We start from the raw sequence: 15,590 nt of genomic DNA, 5'->3' as shown, positions 1-15,590 counted from the left end.
TAGGTAGCTTACATAAAAAAAATTGGTGAACAAAAGTAATACTCTTGGTGTTCATATATCAAATAGTCATAAAGCATAAATAGGACTATCCCTGCATTCATAGCGTTTTTGTTACAAATCATGGATCATATAGATATCTTCCATACAGTGTCTATCTACTATTTACAGAAATGTCTAAGTAAAGTTCCTGCCAAACTATGCTAATTAGAATAATAGAAGGTAGCAGACTAGCTTTCGAAGCTTTTGCTTCGAGCGGGCTTACAAGTAAATAACCAGTGTTTACCCATTATTTGAAGAGACCTGGAAACGCAGTACAGCATGGAAGATCACATCTCCCTCTCCTGCCTCCCATCTTTCTGGACATACTGATTGGAAAAGGAGAGTCTGTGGGGGTGATTCTGGTTGGTTTGCAAAAGCAAACTCCTTCTTTAATAAACAAAACCATGTGCACTGCAGGTGGGGCTGAGAGAGTTACATTTGGGTGAGTTATTTTGTTTTTGTGTAGACTAGAGTAAATACTGGCTGCTTTATTCTTACACTGCAATTTAGATTTCAGTTTGAACACCCCCCCCCCCCCCCCAAATCTAACTCTCTCTGCACATGTTACATCAGCCCAACTTGCAGTGCAACATGGTTGTGTTCATTAAAGAAGGAGGTTGCTTTTGCAAACCAACCAAAATCACCCCGTGTGTGAGCATCCTGGCCTGTCTGCTACTCTAGGTCAGCCCTGTTATATATGCATTGCAGGGCTGAGATGCACTGCCAGGATGGCTGGCCACACAATGAAAGAAGGTATCTTGATATCACTTGGTGATCAAGCCCATGTGGTGAAAATGCAAACTTTATTCTTAGTACTGTGTGAGACTAGACATTTGTATAAACGGTAGATAGCCACTTTGTTGCCTAACTAAACAACTTTCAAGCTTTTTCTCTCACATCTGCATAGAAAAGTGGACAGCATTAGGAATGTTCTGCTAGGAAACGTGGAAGCGAGGACTACACATTAGATTAAGAACAATATTGGACAGAAACAACCTTGACATCGTTTTCAGTTTACTAATGAATTTAATCTGAAATATGAATGTAATAGATGCAGATGTATCCTCACACAGTACATCTAGCCTGTGCATGCCACACAGTGGAAGATGGGTCCTGTGCAACTCTGCTAATGTAGGGCGTCTCATTTTTCTGAAAATGCATCTAAGCCGCACGCGCGTGATACAACTAGGTTTCACCAGGAGACTGATTGATGTGATATGGGGGGGGAAGAGGAGAGTTCTGAACATGTCATAGACAAATGATGATGTTGCCTGCTGAGCAGCTAAGACTCTTTATGGCTAACAAATATATACTCCAATGACAGTATTAAGTGAACGTATCATGTTATTCTTTTCTACCACCCAAGAGCCTTCGACAGAAATAGGCAAATGTTGTTGGTTCTTACAATGTATAACCAAGGGTCTTATGCAGAGTTGAACACAAAGTGACTGTAATTGCTCACATATTGAGTACATGGGAAAAAAGTGTACTCACCCCTATGGCGAGCTGTACATGGATTGCCCTATATTATAATCAATTTGTGCAAAGATCGAAAACGATCCATCACAGCGAAGGAGAAGTTACAAGAGCGCACAACTCCTCTTCGCACCCATTTCCTGACATACTTTCTCTGAATTTAGAGGTTTCCTCCCAATTACGCCCCTTCATGTGCAAGATGAAGTGATGCACAGTGCAAAATATGTGCAAAAATACACATGGCATGTCATTAAAACTAACTCGCATAGTATTTGTTCTATAGGAGACCTGTTCTGGATACACTCACTGGGTTGGATTTACAGTATTTCTTGACTAAATTATATTACTCCCACATTGCCAGATGTTTCCATAATAACTGGTTGTTAAATGGTCCATCCTCATTGCTACAAGCGTGTGTCCCTACTAAGAGCTCCTGTTTTTTGAGTATTAGATGAATGGGATTGCACATTACACATCATTTGGCAAATTAATCAAAGGTTGTTATCAGGTTGGAAAACAATATATTGCAAAATTCATGACAGCTGTAAGTAAGCTCGTGTGTCACTCTGGAATACAACATGATGTGAAACTGACAAAAAGCAGGTGTGTAATATGATGATGAGCAGCCATGGTAATTAGAGTCCAGACACCGAGTCTGCATATAACTAGTTTAGAGGACATTTTGGGCCTGATTCAGGCTTCTGTGATGTGCTGCTGCATCCGATCACTCTGAGGGGCAGATTTATTAAGCTTGGTGAAGTGATAAAATGGCAGGTACTTCAACACCGGCCAATCAGCTCCTAATTGTCAAGTTACAGGCTGGGTTTGAAAAATGAAAGTTAGGAGCTGATGGTCGGTGATAATGTACCAGCCACCTTATCACTTCAACTAGCTGAATAAATCTGTCCCTGTGTGAGCACCGGTTATTTGCATAAGCCTTAAGGCCCCCATACACTATACGATTTGGGCCTGATTTCACCCGATTCCGGTGGATTGGGCTGAGAATTTGGATGAAATCTTCTTAAATCAACCCTAACCCCACTATTACCGGTGCGGTCTGTCAATACCGTCTCTGGAATTCATCTGTTTGGTCTTCTTACCAAAACCCTAAATTATCATCATACCTCCTAAATGTCTACGTTTTGGGTGAACAGTCTCGATTGAGGACTTCAAAAATTGGCAATTTCCGGTCAAATATTGGGAGGATTTTTCAGAATACAGGGCTTTTATTTATCTTAAGTGTGGGAAGACGTCCATTATTGGGGGGGATAGGGACCATTTTAATTATTCTATAGATCATTTGTTTTGCATTATGCCCCTTTAATACCCCCATGACTTCTTGTCTGACCAGTCATTAGGTCAACGGTGTCTAGATTGATAGTCACTAGGTCAACCAGATGAAAAAGGTCGACATTCATAAGGTCAACAATCCAAAGGTCAACATGAAATAAGTTGCCATGAAAAAAGGTAGACATGTTTTTCATGATTTTTTAAACAAAACTGACTTGTTCATACAGTACCATCCCAGTGGGCATACTTAGCTTATTATAGTGTGCAAAGCATAGCGAGGCACTGTGCCTGAAGTTCATTCGCCATGCGAGGGGACGCGGTACACTAAGACGGTGTCTATGTTGACTTATGCTGACAGACACCAAAATAGAGAAAAAAAAATCATGTTGACTTTATTCCATGTTGACCTTTTAGTCTGTCGACCATTGGTGGTCGACTTAGTAACTGTCGACTATTCAAACCATAACCGAGTGGTTTATCCATAGACACTGAAATATGAAGATCAAAGTGCGTCTCCAGTAAAGTTTGCATTTTTCCTCCCACTGGAAGGGTAAAAAACCTTTCCAGCAGCACACGTTTCGCTCAAAACATTTTCTTCCCCTTGCGATCATGAGCATGTAATGGAATGAGGAAGGGAAAAGCATGAATAAAACAGTGTTATATTAACATACTGCTTTAAAATGTCTCATTTTGATTATACAATTCACCTAGTTTTCAATAAAAAATAAAGTTTCCTATGACCCACATAATCAGTGCTGCGTGTTAATCCTGCAGACCCATCACACTTCACACTGACATACTAGTTTTTGGCAATGTAATCATTTGGAGTTTAGTTATGAGTGCATTTTTTTTTTTTGGCTCACAAATCGCATCAGAAGGAAAAAGGTTGAAGAGTTTGGAGAGGAGTCACATGGTGTTGTGATACTTGGCAATGAAAATCAATGTCAATTTTTTGGAGTCAGGCCACATAAGACAACATTAGCTAAAATACTTTGTGCGTGTGGTGCAGGCTCCTAGACTTCTATATATTATAAAGTTCCAGATCTCACACTATACTCTTCTTTTCCAGTATACTATAAACTGAACGCAGCAACTAGCAATGGAATGTATTATTTTGTACACAGTTATTACTAATATCGAAGGCAAGCCCAGGCAAAAAATATTGTCTATACACACTGAATGATAATCAGTAAACAATATCGTCAGTGACATCACCTGTCCCTCAGCTGCTGCAATCCTTATTGACTGTATAGTCAACATTGAGCTTGTAGCTCAGATGACGGGAGGCGTTAATGCTGCATGGGAGAGCAGGTCGTTAATGATATTGGGCATACACACACATTTTGGGGGGTATTCAATGTGGGGTCACCGCTGTCAAGCTGGCTCGACAGCAGTGACCCTGTCCCGTTCTCCGCGACCGAGAAATCGCAGGCGGGACGAGAAAGGGGCGTTATTGCTATAGGGCGAGATGTACCAAGTCTTGAAAAGTTATAAGAAGAGTGATAACCCACCGACCAATCAGCTCCTACCTGTCGTTTTTCAAACCATCTGTGACATGGTAGTTAGGTGCTGATTGGCTGGTTGTTTATCACTCCCCATTTTATCACTTTTCAAGCTTAGTACATCTGGCCCAGAGCCTTTGAAAAAAAATAAAAAAAACTGTAAAGGTTTAGTGTCCTATTCATTGTCAACTCTGTGCCACCACAACACATGTGCTTGTGAGATTAAATGACAAGTGTTACAGAGAGGGCAAGAGGCAGATGGATTGTAAAGGTGAAAGACCAGCACAAACAGGACAACAGAAGCACCCATCATGCACAATGACATTCTGTCTGAAGTAAAAAAGGGTATGGAAAGCACGAGCTGACAAACCCTGTGCTATTTAATCCTAGATAAACATCGTGGCACACTGTGTGTATTAGCTCTCAATAACAACACCTTGTCTTGAGAAACAGAGCAAGCATTGAAATGACAAACTAGGGATCACTGACTTTCGGAGCACATGGTTTTGTTGAAAAACTTGACAGCCCTGGGAGTTCTCCCCTAGAATGCCCTTAGGGATTTCTGGCTTTCGCACTGGCATCAAAAACAATAGCTTAATTTTAAGAAGTTAGGGCAGATAGCTACAACTGCAATACAAACCTATGTCACACAGCTGTTAGGTTAGTGGAAAGACCAAAAAAAATAAGAGAGACGAGGATAGAGGAAGTGATGTGTTTGTTAGGATAACAGCAACCACAAACTGAAAGGATCTTTGTATTTTTCTGGAAGTTCTATTCCATGACCACTAACTGAACTGTTAGTCTAGTCTTAATGTCAAGAAGATATTTAAGAAAATGGTAAAACGCTATATTAGTTACAATGTGAAAAGCCCAGGGAGATTACAAATGACACCTATTGAGAAACAGAATCTAGATTGGGCCAGTCCTGCTTGCGGATGTTAAGCAAATACACTTCGTTATTACAGAGCAATGACCTTTTACAGAAGAGCTGGATAATTATGTTCTAGTCTGGATTGCATGAAAGTAATAAAACCAGTAAATTAAGAGACCACAAATTTCATTCATAGCTGTGCCACACCCAATCCCTGTCAGAAACACCAAATTCTCAATCGGAAAACAAACCAGACAAAATTAAAATGAATTAAGTTATACTCACTGCAATAACAATGTAGAAATGATTTAAATTAGCAGGATTTGTCATAACTAAACTGTTTATATCAGTTTAAACAGTATACTTGCGGTTACTAATGTTAAAATGGATTTATACCAGAAAAAAAATGGTTCTTCAGATTGTAATAGAACAAAAAAAAAAAATCTGACAAAATACAGCCACCTACAAATTATAACCGGAATAAAGGCATATTTAAGAGAAATAAAAGGAGCAGTATAAGCCAGAGAATACAAAACAAACTTTATTATACTATGGGGCATCTTTAATTGCAGGCAGGATTTTCATAGCAACAAATTTTGAACTACAGCAAAAAAAAAGGTCGCAAAATGACTTGTCCCAAACCTGCAGGAGAGTAAAAAATTAAACATATACGGCCATGGAACACCCTGGCACTAGCTGATGTGTTTCGCCCGCTTCACAATCCCATATGACGACAGTAACTGGGACACACACGCATTCCTCATAATGAAAAGGATCTCACATACTTGCTGTGGAATTCTAGGTGGAAGACATCAGCATGTCATAGAAGGAGGAAGCACTACCATAAGGTAGGGTAATAATGGACTCATTAAGCTAATTGGAAACTTCCAATTGCTTAATTAGACATTAGATGGGTGGGTGTCCAAGTGGATCTGAAGCAAGTCCTAACAATTTTTCGTTCTAATAACATTTTTTAGGAAATACTAGAGTTACTTTGGGGATTTGAAAAATAACGCGGTGTCAATTTCTATACAAAATTACTGCACCTGATTTTCTCTGCTTCAATTGAATAAGAAAAACCTTGAGGCTTTGGTAAAATTCTATATTTCATTGTTTAACACCCCCCAATCTCCCATCTAAAGTGACGGGAGATCGCAAGATGGTTTATCCGCATAAATCTGGGCACATTTTTCTCATCTCAGCTTGCCACCCCCAGGAAGTTGCGAGCAGATGCTAATAACTGAATTTCTCATAATAGCTTATGACAGATGCTCATTTTAAACTGGGGTACCCGATTTCAAATAGATATACGAGAAAGATTAAGATTGCAAATCAAATGAAGCTAAATTGTTACCTTTCAGAAATAATAACTTCAACTACCTAAATCCAGGTGAAGCTTTAGGTTTATTTCACTAAATCATAAATAATGGTTTTGGGAGGGTATCCCAATAGGTGTATACATTTTTTGGCTGAAAGCGAATATCACAATGAGCATTATTGGACTGTCCCATTATAGCTAGTTTTTTTATCATCTGAGAAATCCCCCACAAAACTGGTGATAATACATGGGACCTGGGGTAAGTTCCCATACCAATGTGTTATCGTGGAAAATGGCTGGTTATAATTGTCACTTTGCATTCTGGAAGTGCTGGATTATCATGGCTAATTGAATAGCCCCTGGCAGATTAATTAGCTATGACAATTTACCAAGGATAACTGTAAATCTGCCCCAGCTGCAGTGCAGAGGGTTTTGCCCTTTTGTATGCTTTTTTCTTTTTTTTTTGCTAATAAAGCTGGATCAGGCCCAGAGTCTTATCTATTTTGTACACTTTTCTACTCGCGAACCTCCCTATTTTAAAAAACTTTAAATAAAAATCTAATCATAGAGCTATAAACCATAAAATTCTAGAAAAAAAATAAAAAATGGGTCAATTTACTAAGATGGGAGTTCTATTGAATATGGGATGTTGTCCATAGAAATCAATAAAATTCTACTACCTATTTATCATCTTCTAGAAGATAATAGATACAACCTGATTGGTTGCTATTGGCAACATCCCATCTAATAGAAATCCCATCTTAGTAAATTTACCCCAAAGAGTTTTTCTAAAGCTTCCTGCCGAATGCTCAAAGGTACTTGCTTGGTTTAGGAATGCTTAGTAGAGGCTTGGTAAGTAATGGAAAGCTAATGCGGTCTACAATACTCCATGATAAATAAAGCCACAAATAAATAGGACAGTACTGCTTAATAGTATGTGTGGTATAACAAACACCTACCTTTAAGTCTCGGTATACTACAAAGCGGTTGTGCATGTGTTCCAAGCCAAGAATAATTTCAGCAGCATAAAACCTCATTTCCTTCTCTGAGAAGACACCATGTTGGGAGAGGTGGTAGTGCAAATCACCGCCTGAAATTCACAAAGAAAATCAATTCATTTATGACCCATAAACAAATTGTTAGACATTCTCCACAATATTGGTACCATAGGTACAATGCAATAAATGGGTACATTTAATATACAACATGATACAATGCATGTGTGTAAATGTTTGTACATAAACACACGTGTTACATTTTTCCAGTCACAGGCCAAAGGGCTTTATTTACAAAGCGGCATAAGCGGCTGCTAATCTTGAAGGTGTGGACCACAGGCTGATTTCTTCTTCTTCTTTTAATCAATTGTTTTTATTAAGGTTTTATGAAGATAGCAAAGATTTTGACATGACAAACAGTGTCAAACAGGTCAAAAGGTTGGTACAATTGCATAGGTCTTGGTTAATAAACAGAGGGAAGAAATAGAAAGGGAAAGAGGGGAAAAGTATTGCATATAACAATAGTTCAGATATGCTGCCGTTATAAGCCATACAAGTAGCAAATTGGTGGCCGTAAAATCATGAGCACAATAAAGAGGGGTGTCTTCTGATATTTCAGTTACTAGAATACAGGTTTTACATAACTACCGTGTTTCCCCGATAATAAGACACGGTCTTATTTTTTTTTCCAACAAAAAAGACCATAGGGCTTATTTTTGGGGTAGGGCTTATTTTAATAACATGCCCCCAGTCTTCCTTTAATTACATAAATATGGGGGATTTCTGAAACTTGCGCTGACTATGTGCAGCAGGTCTCCTTAATTAGGGTTAACGCCCAACCCCAGAGAACAATGGTAAGGAAGATAGATATTTAGGAGCCTTGCGCTGAGACTTTTACTAATAAAAGATATCTCAAAGGGACCTCTCTTTTATGGTCCTCTCAGAATGATCAGTCCGTTGAATCCTATCAGAAGAAACTCAACTTACAGTATAATTCTGGCAGGTGTACACGTAATGGTTTCTTTTAAAACAGCATGTCAGCATAGGATCTCATGTCAGCATGAACTCAACTTACTTGTGATTTCAGTCACGCGTTCACATAAGGGTATCTTTTATCCAACACCTCAGGAATCAGCGGTTAGATGTAAAAGGGTTTATTCCAACACACAACGGTACAGGTAAAGTAGACAGGGTTAAAATCCAAACTCGAATAATGCGTAGGTGAGTGAGTTCCAACTGCCTGAGAGGTCCGTGCTGCAGACACGAGTACCCAGGCGGCGAGTGTAGACGCTGGAGGCTGATCTCCGTCAGACGGTGATGTGGACGGGATGCCGGACCTTGCGCTGCTCACTTCACTCACTGCTTGCGGCGGTTCTGTTGTGGAATCATCAACGCGTTTCGGATATCTTGTGTATCCTTTTTCAAGATGATCCGCCTCTTTGCTTTTAGGATATATAAAGGGTGACTGATATGATCACATGGGTTCCATTGACCTATAGATTTTCACCTATGCCCGGCTTCTAATTAGGCAGTGGTTTACAGACCCTCTATTGCACTATCCCGCAGTTATACAATATAAATAAATATATATAAATAAAAAAAACAGTATAAAACTCTGTACATATATTAAAATACACAGAATACATGCAATTAATCTAAAAAAATTTTAAATACAATATGTTTAAAAGCAATATGTTTAAAAATATAGCTCATGTGTAACATATAACATAATTCATGTGAAGCCGGGTGGAAAGAGAGGAGAGAGATGAAAGACATATTAAAAACATGTCTAAATTAGCCATTTATATTCATAATCTACATTTAACCCGTTAGGGATCAATGTGTTAAGATTAAAAATCATCTTCATTTCCATAGTGGCTAATTTTTCTTCAATATTGTGTCTCCTCCAATCTGATTTACAAGTCATGATACCACAGAAGGATTTTAATCCTTTCAAATCACATGAATGTTTATTCTTAAAATGTAATGACACGTTATGTAGTTCATACCCTTTTTTTATATTCCTGGCATGTTCTGCCAGGCGGTCCTTAAGATGTCTACTAGTACGGCCCACATATTGTTCCCCACAATGACATTCTAATAGATATATAATATTTTTAGAATTACATGTCATAAATTCTTTGATGGGGAAACTTTCTTTATTTACATTGGACCTAAATTCCGTTATTTTTGGTGCGGTTTTGCATGCACGGCACATAGGACACATACCGCAGCGGTAAAACCCCTTAGATGTTATTCTAGTGGTTCTTTTGGGGACCACCTGAGCACTTCTCACAAGAATATTGCTGAGATTGTCTGCCCTGCGATACACAAATTTTGGGCGTGGACCCACAAACTCTTTTAACAGAGGATCCTTCCCAAGTATTCCCCAATGTTTGATAATGAGGCCCTCCAGCTGTTTGTGCTGTGAGGTATATTTGGTAATAAAGAGGACTTCATCCATTTTTTTAACATCAATACCATCTTTGCAGGGAATGGTTTCACAAAGATTCCTAGTATAGGCGTCTTTTATCCATTCTTGATTATACCCCTTTTGTTCGAAGTTCTTCCTCATATCTTCTACTTGGATTTGATAATCCTCAATTTTTGTGCAGTTTCTACGCAATCTATAAAATTGGCTGGATGGTATACTTTTAATCCAATTTATGTGATGATTGCTTTCTCTGCTGATATAGGAACAACAATCAGTGGGCTTTGAAAAGTTTTTTGTATAAACTTTTTGATTTTCAATAAAGATGGTAATGTCGAGAAAGTTGACAGAACTGGGACTTATGGTAAAGGTTAGTTCGATGTTTTGATCATTGTTGTTAAGATGTAGGCAGAATTCTTCTAATGCCTCTCTCCCTCCCCTCCAGACGAACAGGAGGTCATCTATATATCTGACCCATAGCACCAGGCTGGCACACCAGGGGTGTTTGGACCAAACATGTTGGTCCTCCCACCTCGCCATAAATAAATTGGCATAACTGGGTGCCAGCCTGGTGCCCATAGCAGTTCCTGCCGTCTGGAGGTAGAAGTCCCCCTCGTACCAGAAGAAGTTGTTATTGAGGATCATGGATATACCCTCCAACACAAACTCCCTTTCCTTTTCCTCCATTTGTGCTTTAATCAGGTGGTACTCTGTGGCTGCTATGCCATGTTGATGTTGGATTATAGTGTACAAAGCCCTAACATCAGCAGTGACCAACAAATCACCTTCCTCCCACTTCAGGTCAGCAAGTTTATTGATCACTGCTGTAGTATCCTTAGTATTTATTTTATTATTTATTTATTTATTAACAGTTTCTTATATAGCGCACACAGATTCCGCAGCGCTTTAGTATACGATTGAGTTAATTTTACCAATGGTTGTATCTTGTGGTCGAGAAAGTGGGATAGATTAGAAGTTATAGATCCCACTCCCGCCACTATGGGGCGCCCTGGAGGGTTTACTGTGCTTTTATGCACTTTAGGAAGCACATATATCACGGGGATTGAAGGATTATCCAATTTTAAATATTTTGCTTCCTCCTCCGTGATATTCCCTTGCGTTAGGTACAAATTAATAAAGACATCCATTTTTTTCTGGATTTGGGTGGTGGGGTCGCATCTCAGTTTTTTGCATGTATTTTTATCTATCTATCTATCATTCTCAATAAAACAGATTATCATAAAGAGATAGCCAAGCAATTGGCAGATAAAAATACATACAAAAAACTAAAAATTAACTCAATCGTATACTAAGGATACTACAGCAGTGATCAATAAACTTGCTGACCTGAAGTGGGAGGAAGGTGATTTGTTGGTCACTGCTGATGTTAGGGCTTTGTACACTATAATCCAACATCAACATGGCATAGCAGCCACAGAGTACCACCTGATTAAAGCACAAATGGAGGAAAAGGAAAGGGAGTTTGTGTTGGAGGGTATATCCATGATCCTCAATAACAACTTCTTCTGGTACGAGGGGGACTTCTACCTCCAGACGGCAGGAACTGCTATGGGCACCAGGCTGGCACCCAGTTATGCCAATTTATTTATGGCGAGGTGGGAGGACCAACATGTTTGGTCCAAACACCCCTGGTGTGCCAGCCTGGTGCTATGGGTCAGATATATAGATGACCTCCTGTTCGTCTGGAGGGGAGGGAGAGAGGCATTAGAAGAATTCTGCCTACATCTTAACAACAATGATCAAAACATCGAACTAACCTTTACCATAAGTCCCAGTTCTGTCAACTTTCTCGACATTACCATCTTTATTGAAAATCAGAAAGTTTATACAAAAAACTTTTCAAAGCCCACTGATTGTTGTTCCTATATCAGCAGAGAAAGCAATCATCACATAAATTGGATTAAAAGTATACCATCCAGCCAATTTTATAGATTGCGTAGAAACTGCACAAAAATTGAGGATTATCAAATCCAAGCAGAAGATATGAGGAAGAACTTCGAACAAAAGGGGTATAATCAAGAATGGATAAAAGACGCCTATACTAGGAATCTTTGTGAAACCATTCCCTGCAAAGATGGTATCGATGTTAAAAAAATGGATGAAGTCCTCTTTATTACCAAATATACCTCACAGCACAAACAGCTGGAGGGCCTCATTATCAAACATTGGGGAATACTTGGGAAGGATCCTCTGTTAAAAGAGTTTGTGGGTCCACGCCCAAAATTTGTGTATCGCAGGGCAGACAATCTCAGCAATATTCTTGTGAGAAGTGCTCAGGTGGTCCCCAAAAGAACCACTAGAATAACATCTAAGGGGTTTTACCGCTGCGGTATGTGTCCTATGTGCCGTGCATGCAAAACCGCACCAAAAATAACGGAATTTAGGTCCAATGTAAATAAAGAAAGTTTCCCCATCAAAGAATTTATGACATGTAATTCTAAAAATATTATATATCTATTAGAATGTCATTGTGGGGAACAATATGTGGGCCGTACTAGTAGACATCTTAAGGACCGCCTGGCAGAACATGCCAGGAATATAAAAAAAGGGTATGAACTACATAACGTGTCATTACATTTTAAGAATAAACATTCATGTGATTTGAAAGGATTAAAATCCTTCTGTGGTATCATGACTTGTAAATCAGATTGGAGGAGACACAATATTGAAGAAAAATTAGCCACTATGGAAATTAAGATGATTTTTAATCTTAACACATTGATCCCTAACGGGTTAAATGTAGATTATGAATATAAATGGCTAATTTAGACATGTTTTTAATATGTCTTTCTTCTCTCCCCTCTCTTTCCACCCGGCTTCACATGAATTATGTTATATGTTACACATGAGCTATATTTTTAAACATATTGCTTTTAAACATATTGTATTTAAAAATTTTTTAGATTAATTGCATGTATTCTGTGTATTTTAATATATGTACAGAGTTTTATACTGTTTTTTTTATTTATATATATTTATTTATATTGTATAACTGCGGGATAGTGCAATAGAGGGTCTGTAAATCACTGCCTAATTAGAAGCCGGGCATAGGTGAAAATCTATAGGTCAATGGAACCCATGTGATCATATCAGTCACCCTTTATATATCCTGCAAGCAAAGAGGCGGATCATCTTGAAAAAGGATACACAAGATATCCGAAACGCGTTGATGATTCAACAACAGAACCGCCGCAAGCAGTGAGTGAAGTGAGCAGCGCAAGGTCCGGCATCCCGTCCACATCACCGTCTGACGGAGATCAGCCTCCAGCGTCTACACTCGCCGCCTGAGTACTCGTGTCTGCAGCACGGACCTCTCAGGCAGTTGGAACTCACTCACCTACGCATTATTCGAGTTTGGATTTTAACCCTGTCTACTTTACCTGTACCTGTACCGTTGTGTGTTGGAATAAACCCTTTTACATCTAACCGCTGATTCCTGAGGTGTTGGATAAAAGATACCCTTATGTGAACGCGTGACTGAAATCACAAGTAAGTTGAGTTCATGCTGACATGAGATCCTATGCTGACATGCTGTTTTAAAAGAAACCATTACGTGTACACCTGCCAGAATTATACTGTAAGTTGAGTTTCTTCTGATAGGATTCAACGGACTGATCATTCTGAGAGGACCATAAAAGAGAGGTCCCTTTGAGATATCTTTTATTAGTAAAAGTCTCAGCGCAAGGCTCCTAAATATCTATCTTCCTTCCTTTAATTACATGCCCCCAGTCCCTTTAAACAGCCCCCATTCCTCTTTTCAATGCCCCCAGTCCTTCTTTAACATGCTCCCAGTCCTCCTTTCAATAACATATTAAGAGTCCTGCTCACCAACTTTCCACTTCTTCTTGGCTGCGCCACTGTTCCCTGCTCCATGCTGCAGCCGCGTGATGTGCTCGGTGACATCACGCGCTGCCCGCAGTGCATCCCTGGGATCGGGAACTAAAACGGCTTCAGTTGAAGCCTGTATGATACAGCAATGCGGAGGTGAGGGGGGGGATAGCGTGGGTGGTGATGGGATACAATTTAATGTCTGCACTCCAGAGTAGGCAAATTTTAATAGGGCTAATTGTCGGGGTAGTGCTTATTTTGGACCAGTGTCCAAAATCAAGGGTAGGGCTTAATTTTGGGGTAGGGCTTATTATCAGGGAAACACGGTATGAAGGAGAGGAAGGGGAGTGTAAACTTTCAATTGAAAGGTTATGTGTTTGGCCAGTCTGAGTAGAGTCGATGTCTTTTTATAAAGCCCATTTATTGTTGGTAAGAAATGAAGGGGGGTTGTACAGACTTGGAGTCATTTCGTATAGAAAGTGTTTGTGAACCTTGGCTTCTATACCTTGAATGGAAGGGATAATTGGCGTTTTCCATTGCTGGGCTATAGCAGCCTTCGAAGCAATGAGTAGATCGCCAAGGATATAGCCATCCGTATCGGTTATATGTGGGTAAGAATAGTGAAATTATGCCATCAAGGGGCTCAGGGGGACATGATAGCCCAGCACCTGACATGACAGTCCAACAAAAACAGTTCCCCACACATCTAACCAACTTTTCTTCCAACCAGTAAACTTTTTTATTTTTTTTTTAGTTCAGCCAACTTCTGTCAAATTTTTCTGATGCCACAGAGGTGGGCGGGCAGTGCCTGCCTGTTTTTTTTTTATAATAAATGTCTGTTTAGTTCAGTGAACTGGAGCCTTTCTTCCAAGTAAATGTCTTTTTGGCGGTTAACTTCAGTTCCAAACATGGCTGGGCTGCCTTGGAAAGATTTTTCTTGTAGATCCACAAATAAGAGCTTGCCTTACCTTTATTGATTATTTGTTTTATTTATTTTTTATTGTTAAAATTATAATTTAATGGAAAAAATTATGCTACACTCACAGGATTTGATTGTACTGTTAAGGATAAAGAGGCGGCACATATTGTCCTGACAAAGTGAATGTGTGTTGGATGATTTATTCTACTTGTTGGTCTGGCAAATTAAACGTGTTTACGTTTCTGAAACTTTTCAGTTCTAGTTATTAAACAACATGGTGTAGAAAAAAAAACGGATTGCCTTTTGTTATGCCTTTTATGCAAATGCTATTCTGCTGGAAGCATCTTAAAAGGATGAATGAGAACAATTAAATTACTAGACATTGAAGCAAATATCATCTTGTGATATTCCCTGGCATATCCTATGGAACTTTTCTTGTAAGGAAAGGCTGCAATCTGCTCAGTTATGTGGTTATTATTATTAATATTTTGGCACACAGAGGTTAATGAATGCCAGTCATTGAAGAGCACATGAAGCAACATCCCGGATTTCAAAAACCAAATAATGTTTGTTTTTTTCCTTATAATTACATAATGCCCTTCAAATTGCCTCCTTGAAAAATGACTGTTGTGATTAAATGTAGCCATTGTCTTTGTGGGAGAGACAAACAGTCTCCTCGTTTGCTTGCATGCAAGGTTAAGATGAATTTGTACAACTAATTCTATTTAAATAATTTCTGTAGTTTCAATAAAGTCTGTAGCCTTATTGGGAGGTGCTATTCTTTCTAGTGCACAGACGGTGTAATGGTTAGTGTAATGGTCCTAACTGTGCAGAGCTTGAATTTTCTCCCCATTGTTGTGTGGGTTTCCTCCGGGTACTCTGGTTTCCTCCCACAATCAT

The 15,590-nt window shown here is 39.1% G+C and overlaps 1 protein-coding gene across 4 annotated transcripts in view; it reads right to left on the bottom strand.

Annotated features, from left to right (window-relative positions):
* GRK3 (G protein-coupled receptor kinase 3) overlaps window positions 1-15,590 on the bottom strand; it is a 316,600-nt gene that overhangs the window by 61,491 nt on the left and 239,519 nt on the right. For all 4 annotated transcript variants that reach the window (XM_083146472.1, XM_083146488.1, XM_083146479.1 and 1 more), the window contains exon 11: window positions 7,456-7,586. In XM_083146472.1, coding sequence (XP_083002598.1) covers window positions 7,456-7,586 — 131 coding nt within the window. The remainder of the gene's footprint in view (window positions 1-7,455; window positions 7,587-15,590) is intronic.

The sequence above is a fragment of the Crinia signifera genome, chromosome 1 (genome assembly GCF_055691185.1).
Source record: "Crinia signifera chromosome 1, ASM5569118v1, whole genome shotgun sequence".
NCBI classification, from domain to species: domain Eukaryota; kingdom Metazoa; phylum Chordata; class Amphibia; order Anura; family Myobatrachidae; genus Crinia; species Crinia signifera.
Note: the sequence above shows the minus strand (reverse complement) of the source record. Positions and strands in the feature narration are given on the sequence as shown.